The sequence below is a fragment of the Dendronephthya gigantea genome, unplaced genomic scaffold (genome assembly GCF_004324835.1).
Source record: "Dendronephthya gigantea isolate DGI-Jeju-01 unplaced genomic scaffold, DenGig_1.0 000020F, whole genome shotgun sequence".
In the NCBI taxonomy this organism is placed as follows: Eukaryota; Metazoa; Cnidaria; class Anthozoa; order Malacalcyonacea; family Nephtheidae; genus Dendronephthya; species Dendronephthya gigantea.
Genome location: NW_021163030.1, coordinates 2,546,244 through 2,562,711, shown reverse-complemented (window position 1 = coordinate 2,562,711; position 16,468 = coordinate 2,546,244). Strand labels below are relative to the sequence as shown.

Sequence of the window (16,468 nt, the reverse complement as noted above, 5' to 3'; positions counted from 1 at the left end):
GTGGGGCTAGCTCTAAAATTGCAATCGTCATTTTGTTAATCAGTAGTTTTGTTTCCTATTTCAACGATATTCTCAAAAAGAGGCGTGAATCCGCTTTGATTTCCTTTTGATCCCCCCTGTCCGCTTCCCTAAGAAAATGATATAAAAAGCCAATATAATGGGTTTTATAGATGTGTGGTTCTCATGCATGAAGGCCGCACTAAATAGTGCGTGCACTCAATACATAAATAATTTAAACAAAATATCAACTGCATGAGTATAGCTTTGTTTTAGTGTGATTTTATTTATCCGGATATCTTTGCATGAACGCATTTTTTGTTGTGGTTTTTAGCCTACTTTAGGTCACCACACCTAAATTTGTTGCGTTTGCAAACGTCCACGTGTAGCTATATCCGCAAAAACAAGACCAATGTATGCTCCCAAGATAAAAAAAACACCACTATATACACCCATGCATGACTCAACAAACCAACCCGTGGGGTCCTAAAGTCCCACGCAAAATTTCAAATGTTTTCTCAACGGCAAGAAATTTTCGGCGCGAGAGACTGCATGCCCATATATGTTCCAGTTTACTCCAAGCGAAGCGTTCATTGTTCATGCATGCATGATGTATGAAGGTATTGAGGAAATGAGATTATACGTGGTGGATTTATCTATAGGCCATATATAGTCATAGCTACGATCGGTTAATATTTGACGCGATTATCTGGGGTCTGTGTATATCAGTCATATATTCGTGATTACCGCATAAAATATGATGGGCGCAATAAATACAAGTTACAGTGAAGAAGGGAGGAAAACCAGGACGGCAACTAAAATTTAGGAAGACAAAAAAAGTATGCTGTGAGGAGCGGGGATGAAAACATCTATGAATTGCTTTACTCTAGGCATAGTTTTCAGAACATGATTATACGCGCTACATGCATATACAGAATAACCAGGAAGAAGTGTTAAGTGAGTAATTGCCTTTGAAAAACTTCTCATCAAAGGTGGTTCGAGGGCTTGTCGATGGCTCGAGGCAGGTGTTGAAGATTGCTATATTAATATAACACTCCCAAAAAGCTTTTTAGATCAAAAGGTCGACTGAAGCTTTTTTGGCTATATGGCCCGAACCACATAGAAACTCTATAAACACTCTTATATACAACATGCAAAATGAATTGGATACAAACTGGCATATATAATGTGAAAACATAAAGGAAGTTTAAGGAATTAAATGGCATAGTCTTAAGTCTTTTATATTATTTGTGCAAGAGTGCCAAAATTTACTATATGCAAAAATGAAGTTCCTTTCCAATTCTATGAGTAGAATTTGGCAATATCGAGCATCACAGTATAGTAAGAAAATAAGTTTTTTCGCATTGAAAAGATTCTAAAACATACATGGATTTGAAGCTCTCTCAGGCATATTGTGTTTTGCAGCGTCCCCCTCTCATTCTCTACTGGTAAGGTTTGATAATTGATATAAGAATGCATGGTCTACTCTGCCCATAATAATCGTCTTCTTTGTATGATGTATCTATGAAAGATTCGTAAAACCAAATAATACCGGCGTGGGCCATTCGGAAGTCTTTAATTTTGTTAAGTTTTTGTTGCATATGTTTTGCATTAGTAATTTGACGTATCTACTTTTAAAGCAGGTGCTTTTGCAACACTTAAGCTTTAATTAGATAAGTGGTTACACTTGGGTTGTATGGGAAGGAAAATAGGCGGGAAGTGCAATGACGGTACGGACGTCGCTTCGGTAGTAGTTTAAAGAAAGACTTTGTTTATTAAACCATGATACTTTACGTTTCAGCGCTGCTTTTCTCTCAAAGAATTGAATTATGCCATTAAGTGAAAATACTAAGCAAAAATTTGAATTAAAATATTATGACAAACACGCGACATCATCTATCTAGTGTTCTGTAATATAAAGCACACTTATTAATTTACGTGTTAGATGCGACTCGGAACTGATTATTCCACTCACTGGCAGGCGCGGATCTAGACCGTATCGAACGTGGCTCGAGCCACGGTCAGATTTTCCCATCCAGAATTTCCCATCTGCAATCTAATATTCACACATTATTTAGAAGTACATATTAATTCTTTGAATCACACCAAAATTAAGGAAATATATGTCTAAAACAAATAATTTGAGTAATATCTTTCGTAATCGTTGTCATATTATTACCAATTCCTGCTAAAAGTTCATATTACGATTGTTCAGTTAACACTGAACTATAATATTCGCCGAAAGCTTGCCGAATTGTGCCGAGTATGTTCGGAAGCTAGTCGTGCATTCGAAGCTGCGATCACAGCAACTAGTTGACACGGTCAGCGTGCAGATTATTGCGCAATTGTTACTAAATATAGTAACGCTCGGACACGGTGCAGTGTAGCAAACCAATCACAGGGCAAGCTTTTGCCACGTGAGCCACGGTGCGACACGGTGCGACACGGTGGCCTGTTTTTGATTGCGCAATAAACATGATAAACAATAAAGTTCGACACTTTTCGACTTCGAACTCGGATATAGTTTATACATAACACGTTAAATTGGTCTGTTCGCTGCATCCTCGCTGATTCAGGCTGAATCGAATGCATTAATACATGAATCCGTCGAAATTTCTCAAAAGCAAATCTAAGCGAGCATATTTCAGGGGAAATATCGCTCTTCAGGCTACAACATGATGGAATTATTACTAAAGACAGGCTTCGCTCGCTCGCGTTTACAATCGCAACGACAATTTTTAAACTGCTATTTCCCAAGAGACAAATACTGAAAATCTTTACCCAATGTCCTTGTAAGGTAAGACTTTTAGGTTTTAAATCGAACTATGGGCGCTCTCCTTTATACGGAAAAACGGCCAGACCGGTTCTGTTGTATTTCGGTAGTCGGTACAGACAAAAGTATATCATTATTTACATCTGCCTAACACGGGAAATGCAGTTTCACCGCTATATTCTTAACGAAATACTCTATTTCAATTTAAAATATGACCGGTCTGACCTTTTTGGCCGCTTAATGGAAAGCGCCCTATGATACAAATTTGCATTTACGCTGTGAATAATTTGTGTATGCAAATTTCACGTTATGTTGAGTGTGAATGAAATATCCGTAAATACCTTACCAAAAATTTTGGAAATGGTTTTGTGGTTTTATGAAAGTACAGGGATTTACAATATTCGCTTTTAAACGTTCCCTGAAGAATATTGTAGAACCAAAGCTCAGAAAATATTTGTTTCGGAGGGTCCATAGCCCCTTCGCCATACGCCCCCACCCCCCACCCCCCGACCGGAAAATTTCTAGTCCAATATGACACGGTCAGATTTTCGGCTGGATCCGCGCCTGACTGGATCACGCCGAGGCGCAAATTTCTAGTGTCAAATTCTACGACATCTCAGTCATCAGGTAGAACATGCTGCACATGCGTAGAAACACCGCTATCCTCACCATTAAAATTATCCATAGTTGTGATTAACTATATATAATCTGAAGCTCAGTACAATCGGTGTACACATGAACTTGGTAGAAATAAATTATATTCTTGGAAAGCCAAGTTTCCGAATCTAAATACGCAATAACCCTACATCCTTTGCGCGCTCAGAGTTCAGGGTTCGATGCTTTGTAAGGAACGTTTAAGATCTCAGCTGACTCATAGTAGTCGGCTGAATATATACTATATAAGAAAGCCTTTATCGAGTTAAAGTTATACATGTGACAGATAGAATCATTTAGAGTTTGATCATTTCTAAATGCAGTTATTTACAACTGATACCTCGAAAATGCTTTACAAATTCTTCGAATCGGAATTGTTTTCATTGCACGACTTCTTCCGAGAATAGGTCAAAGTTAATAATTATAGCAGCTTCAAGATAGAACAAGCCAATACTCAAATAGATTAATCGGTTTCTTAACAGCATGTTTAAGATATAAGTGGACTTCTCGACGTTTGACCAAAGTGCGATACAAGTTGTATATGTACTTCATTCTTCGAGCAGTTGATAAACCGATTTGTTTAGATACATCGCGTTAGTTGGTTTGAGACATCGTTGTTAAGAAATTAAGCTTTAAAGTAACTTGTCTTCCTTTAATGCTAGACATTGTTGTAAATATATGTAATATAACATGAACTAATAAAGGTTTTTGTCAAACCAGTTATATATTGACACGCAATGGTAAAGAATGCATCGCACTACTATAGGTTTGTCACAGTAAATTCATCAGATCTGATCTTTAAATCTCAAATGATGAGGAAGCTGGAAGTTCATGTCCAGTATTGACTGTATTGTATTATAGCGCTTACGCGCATGCACTCGGGTTACTCATGCAAGAAAAGCAAAGTCATGCTCTTAGAAGTAGACATCCGCCACAGAGACGGAACTCAAAAATACCGGAAATCAAACGAAGTTATAATTACAACAGCATGCACTATTTTGGTTTGTTTGAGATTTGCAGTTATAGCTAATTGTTTATGCGAAGCAGGTCCAAGAAATATCAGAAATTCGTACGAAATCCAACACAATTAAATAGATTAGAGGGCATTCCCCTTTATGTAAAGTAAAGTATATTTATGTTCCCGGCATGTCATATAACTATTGTTAGAATATGATGCCGGATGTTAGTGTCTTTATGACAACACGTGCATTGTACAGAAAGCTCCATGAACTACATTGTCAAGGTATTTAAATAGCAGGCAGCCCTACACCTCACATCGAAATGAAAATTAAGGGTCGCTGGATGCTGCTGATAAACTTACTGCAAAAAACGAAAGTGAAGCAGTAAAATGTGAGAAACCAACTTAGCCGGTTCAGTGTAATATTTCAGTCAAATTTCTTCCAGCTGCTGGCATTGTGCGCGATCTCTAAAAGGATCTGAAATCCATATATACAAACGATTGATTCGCTTATCTTGGCTTCCAGTATGACCGAGAGACTTCAGCTGCGAGACTGGTTGCTCACATTGCTACAGCACAATCAAACTCCTGGTCTAACTTGGATTGATAGAGATAAAAAAATATTTGCAATCTCATGGAGACATGGTCGAAAGAAAGGCTGGAAATCAGAAACTGATTCACAATTATTCAAAAAATGGGCGATGTATAAGAAACGATATGTACCGGGAAATGACAGAGAGAATGCTAAACTATGGAAATCAAGATTCAGATGTGCATTGAATGCACTCAGTGACGTGAAAGAATTAAAAACTTTAAGTCAGACGAAGGGAGAAGACGCGAGAAAAATCTATCAGTTCTTGCACAAACAACGTGAGGTGACTGTGAGAAGACGAAGGTTCCTCAGAGGTAGTTGCATGAATACTTATCAATTATCAAGCACGTGCAGTCTATATAAAGACAATCTCTGTTTTCGTAGACTTATAAATTGTACACTAAGTACTTCGATATTAAATGTTCATAAAATTTTAGTTCGCAACGTACGAAGTAGGAAACCATAATATTTGTATTTATATATATCTTCTTCTTTGAATAGACAAAGCGAAATTTAATAAAGATGAAGAAGACAATGGGGAACATTGCCACAACAAAATAGACACACGTCAGGTAAATTTCACCTTTTCAATATCCGGTATCGATCATGCTACCATTTTACTGCATGATTCATTCGGTTTAACAATAGTATTACTTCATCAATATTGTTGACAATATTTGACGATAATATAGAAAACAGCTATATGCAACTAAACTCAATCACGATCTTTCCCTCAACTCAAGGGAAAATTACTCATTACAACGCATTGATATTGTGTTTACCATTTTCCGAAATAGAAATTACAATACCAGGTCCAAGCTGAAAAATTGCAGGAGAAAATGGAACAACCAATCCATCAAAGTATGTCCATTGATTTTCAAAACTTTGAAGGATGGCGCCATTATGTTGTCTATCAAACTTCCCAAGGTTGGTTTTTCAACACAAATATTTTTTAATACCATAATATATGTCGATGTTAAAGAAATCTTAAATGATTTGACCAAGGCCAGCATTGCTACAACCCCCTTGGAATTACCCCCCCCCCCCCCGCTTTTACATTCATTTTTCAATCAACATAAAAAAATTCTCAAAGTATTTCAAATAATCTTTTTTTTCTTTTAGAGTTGTATAAATTTTCAAACTTATGTTGCTCTCTTGACGAGGATGACATGGAAGCAAACAAGACAATAGAGGAACTTTTAACTCCCAAGTTTGGCTTTGTCTAGGGTCGAGTAAAAAGTATACCGACAGTTTCTCACTGGTACTAGTTCTTATCACAATCGGCTTAACCGAAAAAAACCATTTGAAAAAACTTTCTTCTATGATCAATGAAATATAAAAATGGAAGAGCTGATCGAGAAAGATGGATTTTATTAAAAATATCAACCAAATACAATGTACAATATTTCTTGCGCGTTTGGGTGTGTTTATGTGCCGTCCTATATACAAAAGAATGTTGTCTTAAAATTTTAGCCTATGATACGCCCGGGTTCCCAGCTGGTTCAAGCTATAATTATGAATACACAGTTACATACATTGCACGCGTACTCAAAACTTAATTTTCATTGTTTATTTTCATCCTCTTAGCCTCTTTGACTTCTTGATACTGAATACCACGTACTGAAAGGTAAATAATAAAATGTTCAAGTGAAACATGCATGCATATGCTTTTTAACAAATATGCATAAAATTTGCATAAGGAAACTGCATGAAGTAAAAAAGTCAACTGAAGTAATGTACACATACATGCGTGCAGCTCAAAATTGCATGAGGGCGCGTAAACAAGCTCGTATATAACAAGAAAATGAACAGAGAAAACCTTATATAGTAACATAGTAATTTCCCTTATAATTTTTCGTTCTATTATAATACTTACAATAAATGGCACTAAACGTATAGAGTACGAATACCTGAATATATTGAGTTGACCCATTTCCCTCCACAAGAGTTGAAAATATCATCGGTTACACTTTGTTTCTGAACACCAACAGGTTGAAGACATTTTAAATTACAGTGTTTATCTGGAACACGACCGTAGCGACCATATTTATTCCCGCAAAAACATAAATTTCCATTCTGTAAACCAGCGTATACAAATCCAGACTCGGCGCAATTTAAAACACACGATAATGCGTCGCCGCGATTGTGTGTGCGTGTTTGAGGACGGAAGGGAAGGTCTCGGCCTTTTTCTTTGTCATCACGATAACATCCGATATAATCTAAGAGAAAGTAAACATTTCTGTGACTAATTCTGACAATTCTTAACTCTAAAGCTAAATGCCAAGACCTTGCATGGGCTTGGAGAATTGAGATGAGCTGCATGTATATATATGCTTGTGTGAGTGCAAATGCCAATGGAATATATAATCAAAGTTACATTTGGGGGTTTTCATTGATTCAATATTCTTCATATAAAGACAACATGTGTGAGAAGATTGTGAAGTTATCAATGCATGCTATAGGGACACGATTTACCCGTAAAGATAATGGGGATACGCATTACTGCCTAAATATTTTTTCTCACATGCTACTTGGAGCTGCTACAATTATACGCGTACAAATGAATCAATCAGCATAATCTTAAAAGGCTACCAGATCCAGATGCCCCTCCATCAAAAGCACTAAAACCCTAAAACGCTACAGACAGATCTGTTGCTAGTCCAATGAATCAGTGATAAATAAAAACCATATTAATTCAAGAAGGGTGCATGCATATAGGTGGGTGTTGACTATTGCCAAGCTTCAAAAGATCAAAGAACAATAAGTTATCCGAGGTTATAAAAAATTGGACCCAAGACAAACGATGTATATATACTACATGTATAAATAGCTTACCGTTGCTTGGCAGGTATCTGCTGGCGAAAATTCCTAAACAATAAGGAGTTTTAAAAGACTTTAAACGAGTGTAATCATAGGCAGCATGAATGTCTTATCATACACTATATACAAGGTTTCAAAGTTCTTGCTCCCCTCATGCAGGGGCGTAGAGAGCAATTAAAAGCGAGGGGCAACTTTATATAAGAGCACTCTCACATTACCTATAGTATAATCCACTACACTACACAGAATTAGATTTCTGGGACAGGTTGTGTAAAGCTCGTAACAACATTTTAAATATTCTTAAGCATGCAATATAGGCATGCAAGATGTATGTTGAGATAAAGTGCATGTCATTTTCAATAATTTCCTAATATAACATGTCACAGCACAATCAAACTTCACAACTGAAGACATACCTGTTGTCCAAATGATTAGTAGAGAAAAAGCTGTAAAAAACATTTCGAATGTAGATAAAATTTTCTATGTAATTAAAATAACGGAAAATATTGTAAGGGAAAAAATTTTTATACCTTTATACATGTTTGGACAGCTTATATTATCTATACGCAGTTAACAAACTCCATAATGACACTGCCATTTTGTTTATTATGAACAGTACCTGCCACAATACAATAACAAGAACACCTTAAAATTCAATACCTGCATGTTCGCAAATGAAAAAATGAAAAATCCAAAAATTTCATTACAACTGACTCCATTGAAAATGAGTTTATTTATACGATATATATTGCGCTGATAGCAAACGCCGCGACACATATTCACTTTTTGAGACATATTCATATCTATATATTCTCTCATTTACGCTAAAAGCAACGCCTGTATAAAAAATTTTTAGGTAATTGTTTTTGAATGGATGGATAAGCTGGTCGAAACAAATTACACTTCTTCGACTTCGACTTCGATACTTCTGTCATACGTAAAACGATACGTTTCAAATAGACAGTGTTGGAACATATAAGGCAGTGCTGGGAGGAACCTCGTACTCAGGGTAGAACCTGGGTACGAGGTTGTATTGGGAGCTGTCGTGTTCCATGTATAGTGACAGCAATTGTCACTAACTATTAACTAATTGTCGAAAGCAATGTTCGACACAATAGATTTGCGTCGCCTGCGTGGCAATTCTGCGTGTTTGGTGGGCATGCATTGCATAGTGCGAGATAACGTGCGGGAGAAGTTAAAAATTGAAGTCGCTATCATGCCACGCCAAAGTTTGTGCTCGTCATTCTGCTGAAAAAATAGTTCCCATCAAATACCACATATATTTTCTCATTTCGCTGATAGCAAAATTTAAAATACGCATGATTAAGATACCGCGCCTTTATCGTAATAAATAAATAAGGCACCGAGCTTTTCGTAGTAACATTAATTACATTATGCATGTATCAAAATCGTGAAGAGTTTTAATTTCTTTACAAAATAGTAGAGCAAACCACTACAAGCGCAGCTTTTTGTATATATACAATATATAGTAAATACTTCAGTGAGAAAACATGCTGAATTGCTTTTCCTGAGAATAATAGAGCCTCTATTTATTATATGGCGCGTGTTTCGAAGAAAAAAATTCGACGAAAAATATTTTCTGAGTTCGAAAAACATAACTATTTAACCGTTTATATACTTTTTACAGAAATATGTATATGGCAATCTGAGAGTAATCTGATCATCATGTTTGGCATGTTTCGTATCACTGATTAATTTACACTGAATTCCAATTCTTCATATGTGTGCAATATTGTTGGAGACTGGGGAGACTGTGATACATTCTGGTAAAAGACGCCTGTAGAAAACACGGGGCGGGAAAAAAAACACACGACACGACACGACACAACACGAGACGAGACGACACTTGTTATAGGCATGACACGACTTTCATCGTCGTAATATCAGCAAATAAAATTCCTTTTTTCTTCTTCGAAAAACGCTATTTCCTAACGAAAACATCCAACATCCGGCATTTTGGATAAGGATTTTTAGTGTGATATGAATAACCTCACAACCTAAGAGACCTCACCATCATGGTAAATACTATTTTTGGGCTAGATGCACGGTTCATTGTTGTGACATGTATAGGAAACGAGTCAAAATTATTTGAATGCAACATCTCTTTATCAGTTATCATCCAAATTTTTTGAAGAATATCGAGAGCGTCGTTTATGGCGACCTTATAGTAACAGCTGCTGAAATCATGCCAGACATAGATCGTAGTATATAATAGCACCACACTATATACTGCATGTATTACGTCTCGATTGCCATTCAATAAATATAAAATGAATTTACTCTAAAAGGGAAGGTCATGCATAAAGGTGCATTCTATCTCCCAACTCAAAACACCGTATACGCGTCTGTAACTAATCTGAATCCATCGTAATCCACTGGAACTTATTTACCCATTTTCTGAACCACTCTACGTGTTTTGGCGATTATTTAACCATTCTACGAATTCATCCAACATCACGGGCCCTTCAAATGTTAGGCAGAAGACTATTATTGAGAATTATGGTTCCATACATCTTAGAATATTTAACCGTGGCAACAAGGGGGATATCTCGATGAAAAAGGGCATATTTATATTTGAAAGATGATAGCAAAGTAAAATAGCATCAAATGTGGTATAACAACTGCCTAAATAGACAAAACACTTCTCGACGTTTCAACCTAAGGGATAGTATGTGATAATCACACTAACTCTCTATGTGACTCACTAACTCCCTAACTAACCCTCACTAACTAACCCTATGCGATAATCACACTAACTCTCCTGACGAAGGCCCTCAGGTCGAAATCTCGAGAAGTGTTTTGTCTATTTTAGGCAGTTGTTACACACCACACTTCATGCTAAGTTATTTGAGGACGCTGCTCCCTGGTTATATTGCAAAGTAAAATGTATAATAGTTCAGTATTTTATTAAAATGCCTGTGCGTTTCTTATTCAGTATATGAGGGACGTAATAAAATTGTGAAGGGTTACATGGGATGTAAAGGAAAATTAATTTCGTATTAAAGCAAGAATTCATTTGACAAGGTAAACAGTGATTACTGTATCGCAAACAATTTCGTGTGATTGTATGCAAGAGCGAGGGTGTTATATAAAATCACACATAATTCTGAAGTTATTTTCACGAACAACGTGAAACTTACATGCTCCATCGACGTCATAATTTGATAAATCTGGTTTTATTGTTCTACAAAATTCTAACACATTACACCATTGGTCTTTATTGATTACTTTGTAATCAGATTGCTGAAAAGAAAAAAATGAAATATACTGTATCTGCATGGCGTTAGAATATAATGAAATAAAGTATAATCAGCTGTATTGAATTAGCCAAAATTCTGTTGTAAACCAATGGTGTCATTCGCTGCCTATTTTTACAAAAATAATAATAAATTAAGATAAAAAACCCTCGAGGCGGTCCCTGAAATCGGCCAGGCTATCGAGAATGTCACCGTATGAAAGCAGTGTAAGAAAAGCAAAGAAAGACGGAAAATGAAATTGCGTTCGTTAGAAATGCACGACTTGTCAGTACATACCTTTATGAATTCAACAAAGGGATCTAAGAGTGTCCAAAACCCTCTGAGCAAGATTTTTAACATTTCCATTGCCATATCAATATCTAAACTACGCTGATCTTGACTCTGTAGCGAAATATACAAAAACAAAAGAAACATAAGAATCACCATAAAAATCTATATCAATAAAGCCAATTAACTTGCATATTCGCATCATGCATGTTTATGTCTTCTTCAGCCATTTTGGCAAAAGGCAGCCCTAGTTCATAGCAACATATTAGATGTAGAAAAAGATCTACAAAATAGCAGACTTCCCCTGTTGTCAGAAAGCAGTGTTTTTTCTATCCATGCATACCCTGCAAAAATCAAATGCATATCTGTACATCTTCTTGAACATAATTGGATCGTTAATCAAGTTCTTTAAAGACTTTAATTTGGATTGAAGTTTTTTTGTAGAGTCGCATCTAGAACACAACAAAAAGAGAAATAGACTACACCTACATAGAATTCACCGTAAAGTTATCTAGAGATTCTAGGGGAAACTGAGTAGTTTGCTGTAGGTTCAAAACCACAATAACTCCGCGTGCAACAAACGGTAAGTCAACTTTCAACTTTCTCCTTCTCCTTTCCATCCAACTTGGCGTTAGATTTTGACGAATAGGATTAGTCCTATAAAGCCTGCAAGAACGGGAAAATACTAAACAATATTTAAAATATTCAAAATTATTATTAACATACTGCAAAGATCCCATTCCTGTTGACCATTCACTGAATTTAAAAAACCCAAGATTTTCTGCTTTTAATTTCCACGCTACAACAAGCATTACAATCTAAACAATTTATATAAACACAGAAAGAAATTAAGAGCTTTTCATATCGTTTCAGCTCGTGTAAATTACATCTGTTCATACATTCTGCCTTACTTCACATATGGGAGTATGCATGGTGCTTTCCTATGAGACGATTGATTTGAAAATTTTTTGAAAGGTACTGCAAACTTGACTAATTCAGTAAAGTGTTACTTTTTTTGCAGATATATGATTGTAATGTTAACAGCCACACTATGGTACATGCATATGCAGGAAGTGTATTGTATTTAACAATATCGATTAGAAATACTAACATCTTCTGGGTCTAATTGTAAATCTTTGCATAATTTTTGAATTCCTTCAGGACCAATTAAATCAGGTTCATCTAAAAGAAAAAGGGTTAAAAAGAAGATTTACAGACAGTCTTCACGTGACGTTAAAATGAACATGTATGTCAGTGTATGGCCACTTCAAAGACAAGTTTTGCAAGCCATCAGACCTTAAAATTGAAGGATTTGTTTTAAAAATTTGCGCCATTATTACAGAGTTTACGTAAATGAGACCCATGCATCAATCGTGTTGCACGTGCACTTTCTTGTAGACGCATACCTGCGTATTCTTCAAACCAATGTTTGCACTTTTTGACCGAAAATGGTTTTGATAAATCATCCTTTTTATTATTAGTTTCACTATACAATAGACAACATATTATGAATAAGCAATTTAAAACCACAAAGACGGTCAAATATTTATTAAACATGCAATTTTGAATCATGTTTGCAAAAAAAGTTCTTCTCACTGTTCCCATATTTTTTTAAAATTTTTATAAGGAGATGTTTATAGTAATTAATTCCAATTTTTTCATGAAGTTCAAACATAGTTACGTTTAGCACAACTTCATGCACAAAGCATGAAAACCAAACCTGAAACTTTCAATTCTAGCTTTCTTAGTTGTTTGATTTTCTTTAGCCGCTTTTCTTTTCCCTCTTGGCGGCATTGTAAACTACTATATAAAACAATAAAGAAATATTAAGATATAGATTAGAAAGAGAAAACCCTTTCCAAACAATTAGCTAAGAGAAGATCAACGATGATTTTATGGCACTTATCTCAATGAACGATAATGGGTAGGATAATGTCGAGACGACCGAGTTTAAGTATTTAATATTCAGATAAATCTCATTATAGTTTTATAAATCTTACTTCGTCACATGGACAGTGGCGTAACTAGAACGATAACCGGGGCTGTTTATTCATATGTATATGCACTTCTGTCCGATTTCTATTGCACTTACAAAAGAAATCCGTCGGGAAGAACATACTATATCTGAAAATGTATCTGCATGAATAAACACCTCCCAATCTATCGTTCTAGTTGCAGCCTTTAATCGCTCTCTGTGAACAATTCCCACGGACATTCTTGGGAAAGGGAAAATTATGAAGAGAAATTATATTATGGGGTGGTTTTGCCGATTGCCAACTGATTCAATCCCCCCCCCCCTCCGCTCGGCACCGCCACTGAGCGAAAGGTACGTAAGGTACGCCAGATCAAAGCCTAGGGTGAAAAAGGTGGGGCTATCGTATTTCGAGGATAACTTTTCATCAAATGTCGTGCAACAAAGGTTTTAAAACAAAGAACGACGTTTCGTGCTAAAGGCCGTCATCAGTGAGTTAGTATTACAAACTCGCATACAAAAACGTATTTTCGAAGTCTGTTGACCATTAAGAAAAATACTGGGAAAATAAAATGGTATCTTCAATGGTATTAAGATATTTTAATGTTGTCTTCGATATCATTGTATTCGCCAAACCTCTCGATTATATTTTGTAGGTATATACATATCTTAAAATTAGCAAAACATTGACTGGAAAAGTTTTTAGCAAGTATTATCTTAACAACTCATGTCTTAATGGTTCAATCAAGGCTGGCTGAGGATCAATATTTTCACAAGATTAAAAATTGCCAAAACTAACAACTGTTTCTCTTAATTCAGACAGTTTCACCGGGTCAAATAATATAGACTGCATTTGGTAACAATAAAGAAACTGATGAAGTTAAACCATCAACTAGAAAATGCAACTGAATTAAGAAAAGAAAAATTGAAACCTAATTTTTTCACACATGATAAATTCTTGAAAACTGAAACATAGCAATGACATACATTTTTAAATTGTCATGATTGTAATTGTAACAGTGCTGTTAGAGATAGTTTGACTTTATCTACTGTTATACCATAAAAACTAAATAACGACCAGAGTACCCCTTGTCTGGTATAACCTTGTCAATGTTGGTCCCTATTTGCTAGTCCTTAATTGAGGATTCTCTTTAACCAATGTTAACTTGAAATGTTTTATTCATTTTCAGGCATTCTTGCAACACATGTAAAACCCAATATCCAGTGAATAGCACTATCCAGCCTTTATACATACATCCCCTGGCTAAAAGCTTATTTTTAAATTTGCAATTGGTTGGTATTAAATTATATATTGTATTCAGGTTGTGGAATTATTGGTGGACAATGGTTTGATTTGCAGTTAGATTTTTAGCTTGGCTGAGTACATAGCTGTGGAAATAGACTAAGTCAAATAAGTCTGGCCAAACGGGCTTAAACTAGACTACATTTTAATGCAATCTTAATGAACTTATGCATGCATTCTAAGTCACAGTTGAGGTTGGTTTATCAGCTGAATACCAAAGCATAATACCTTTTGGTGCTATTAAGAAAACAACAAACAAAAAAGGCAACACAGAGAAAACAAAGGCAATTATTTATCTCCATTCAATAGAACACCACAACTTGTATGTAAATAAACCTATTTAAAATCATGTGCTGCGAATTGCTCATTTATTGAACACACAGTGACAGAGTACAATAGGTTATCTCTGCTGACTTTGCATTCTGTTGATCTGCATGTTACTCAGATGTTTGAAGCTCGTATCAAATAATCCTTGACCCCCTGGCACCCTTCAAAACCCCTTATTTTACATCACCCTTTATATTTATTGATTGATATCCAACCGATTCCAACGTACCTGATTGTAAAATTTCCTTATTTCTTTCTCTATGTATTTGCTAATATAGCATTCGCTACGTACGACATGAAATAGAAATACAATCTTAGTAAAGCTTTATACAGTACTTCTATATATTCCGCATAGTTATTCGGCCGTCAAGTTGATCAAGTATTCAAGTGGTTTTATACAGGATTTCTGTGGCAAGAATCATTCAATACTAAAAAACTTACCTAAACAAAGAAAGTGGAATATAACTAGTTTTTTCGTATTGACAGCCAATGAAATAAGAGAAAGAAATAGTAGAATGAAACAACCCAAACACTTTAGTTTTCTATAGCAGAATCACAGGGCTCTCGTCTCATCGATCAATGGTCTCATCTTTCCACTATCTAGTCACTCACTCCAGTGGTACAACCCACTGAGCTTTATTTTGAACTCTGTGACGTCACAGACAAACCCCGCGATTGAAATGATAACGAAGGAGCTGGGCCTCGTCTCCCATGATTCTTTGCGTCATCAATTTTCATCGCTTTGTTAGGGACTGTGGAAGAGTCAGGGAGCTGGGTATAAGATTCATATGACACAATATGCCCATGCCTCGTACTACGGTCTATGCATGATTATTCTAAACATCGTTTAAAAAAACGAGCCCGCCCCCAATAATTTTCAATGTCAAAAAGTAAGTCAAAATGCTACGTGTAAGGCGGGCGAAGTATAGGTCTGTGTTCAGGTCTGTGTGCCCAGACAGTGCCCTATCCAATCAACTCGGATTAACTATTAGTATTCCTAAATTGACGATTCTTTTTAATAATTTGTCGTTATAACGCTGAAATTTTATTGGTTTTCAAGCATTTTTAGAACGGTTGATAAAATCACTATCCAGTGGATAGCGCTATCCTGCCTTCGTACAATCGTAGTAACAACAGATCTGGAAATTTTTATGCTACATTCGGTCAGATGCACATAGACAGCCTACCTGATTTTAATAATTGCCAAATTTATACCAGGCAGGGGCATTCTAAGTTTTTCTAACAAGATTTGAGCAGCTTTGGTTAACAAATTTGCATAGATGATCACACTGGTTCAGGCTAGAGCATACATGATTGCGAACGCCCCACAAACTGCCAAGGCTTGCATGAACTTTAGGCTTTGGTTGATCAGATGATTCTTAGTTAATGTGTTTCCAAAATTGCATCAATTTTACCCCTTAGCATAGAGACAATTTAATCACAAAGTAATCAGTTGCATGAAGATATTTTTCGTGGGACTCTAGTTTCATAGTTCATTGCACTGTATCAGGTGTCGTAACTAGAGCC

The 16,468-nt window shown here is 35.9% G+C and overlaps 3 protein-coding genes across 6 annotated transcripts; 1 reads left to right on the top strand and 2 right to left on the bottom strand.

The window, feature by feature from the left end:
• Positions 1-4,687: 4,687 nt before the first annotated feature.
• On the top strand, positions 4,688-6,402 carry LOC114521474 (interferon regulatory factor 1-like). Its single transcript, XM_028541939.1, has 4 exons — positions 4,688-5,288; positions 5,476-5,546; positions 5,772-5,901; positions 6,097-6,402. Exons 1-4 carry the CDS (start codon positions 4,910-4,912, stop codon positions 6,198-6,200), a joined length of 684 nt encoding a protein of 227 aa, XP_028397740.1. The 5' UTR covers positions 4,688-4,909; the 3' UTR covers positions 6,201-6,402.
• Positions 6,329-8,408, bottom strand: LOC114521476 (kremen protein 1-like). The gene is made up of 5 exons (XM_028541940.1): positions 8,325-8,408; positions 8,211-8,240; positions 7,810-7,842; positions 6,885-7,193; positions 6,329-6,594 (listed from the first exon to the last, which is right to left on the bottom strand). Exons 1-5 carry the CDS (start codon positions 8,332-8,334, stop codon positions 6,530-6,532), a joined length of 447 nt encoding a protein of 148 aa, XP_028397741.1. The 5' UTR covers positions 8,335-8,408; the 3' UTR covers positions 6,329-6,529.
• Positions 8,409-9,197: 789 nt separating this feature from the next.
• LOC114521570 (DCN1-like protein 4) lies at positions 9,198-15,531 on the bottom strand. Of its 4 annotated transcripts, XM_028542044.1 has the most exons (10): positions 15,383-15,531; positions 15,171-15,225; positions 13,060-13,142; positions 12,746-12,825; positions 12,451-12,521; positions 12,066-12,157; positions 11,683-11,791; positions 11,349-11,453; positions 10,956-11,058; positions 9,198-10,278 (listed from the first exon to the last, which is right to left on the bottom strand). In XM_028542044.1, exons 3-10 carry the CDS (start codon positions 13,131-13,133, stop codon positions 10,223-10,225), a joined length of 690 nt encoding a protein of 229 aa, XP_028397845.1. In that variant the 5' UTR covers positions 13,134-13,142; positions 15,171-15,225; positions 15,383-15,531; the 3' UTR covers positions 9,198-10,222. The 4 variants fall into 4 exon arrangements, with proteins under 4 accessions (XP_028397845.1, XP_028397848.1, XP_028397847.1 ...); XM_028542047.1 differs by lacking the exon at positions 15,171-15,225; XM_028542046.1 differs by lacking the exon at positions 15,383-15,531 and having other exon boundaries at positions 15,171-15,372.
• Positions 15,532-16,468: the final 937 nt, after the last annotated feature.

Coding starts and splice junctions, on each gene's coding strand:
- LOC114521474 (XM_028541939.1), top strand. CDS start 4,910: ATGACCGAGAGACTTCAGCTGCGAGACTGGTTGCTCACATTGCTACAG. Junction 5,547..5,771: donor ACAAAATAGACACACGTCAG/GTAAATTTCACC, acceptor TTTCCGAAATAG/AAATTACAATACCAGGTCCA. Junction 5,902..6,096: donor TGTCTATCAAACTTCCCAAG/GTTGGTTTTTCA, acceptor TTTTTCTTTTAG/AGTTGTATAAATTTTCAAAC.
- LOC114521476 (XM_028541940.1), bottom strand. Junction 7,843..8,210: donor ACTAATCATTTGGACAACAG/GTATGTCTTCAG, acceptor CTTATTGTTTAG/GAATTTTCGCCAGCAGATAC. Junction 6,595..6,884: donor GGTCAACTCAATATATTCAG/GTATTCGTACTC, acceptor TTTACCTTTCAG/TACGTGGTATTCAGTATCAA.
- LOC114521570 (XM_028542044.1), bottom strand. CDS start 13,133: ATGCCGCCAAGAGGGAAAAGAAAAGCGGCTAAAGAAAATCAAACAACT. Junction 12,826..13,059: donor GCTAGAATTGAAAGTTTCAG/GTTTGGTTTTCA, acceptor TCTATTGTATAG/TGAAACTAATAATAAAAAGG. Junction 10,279..10,955: donor TTATGACGTCGATGGAGCAT/GTAAGTTTCACG, acceptor TAACATTTGAAG/GGCCCGTGATGTTGGATGAA.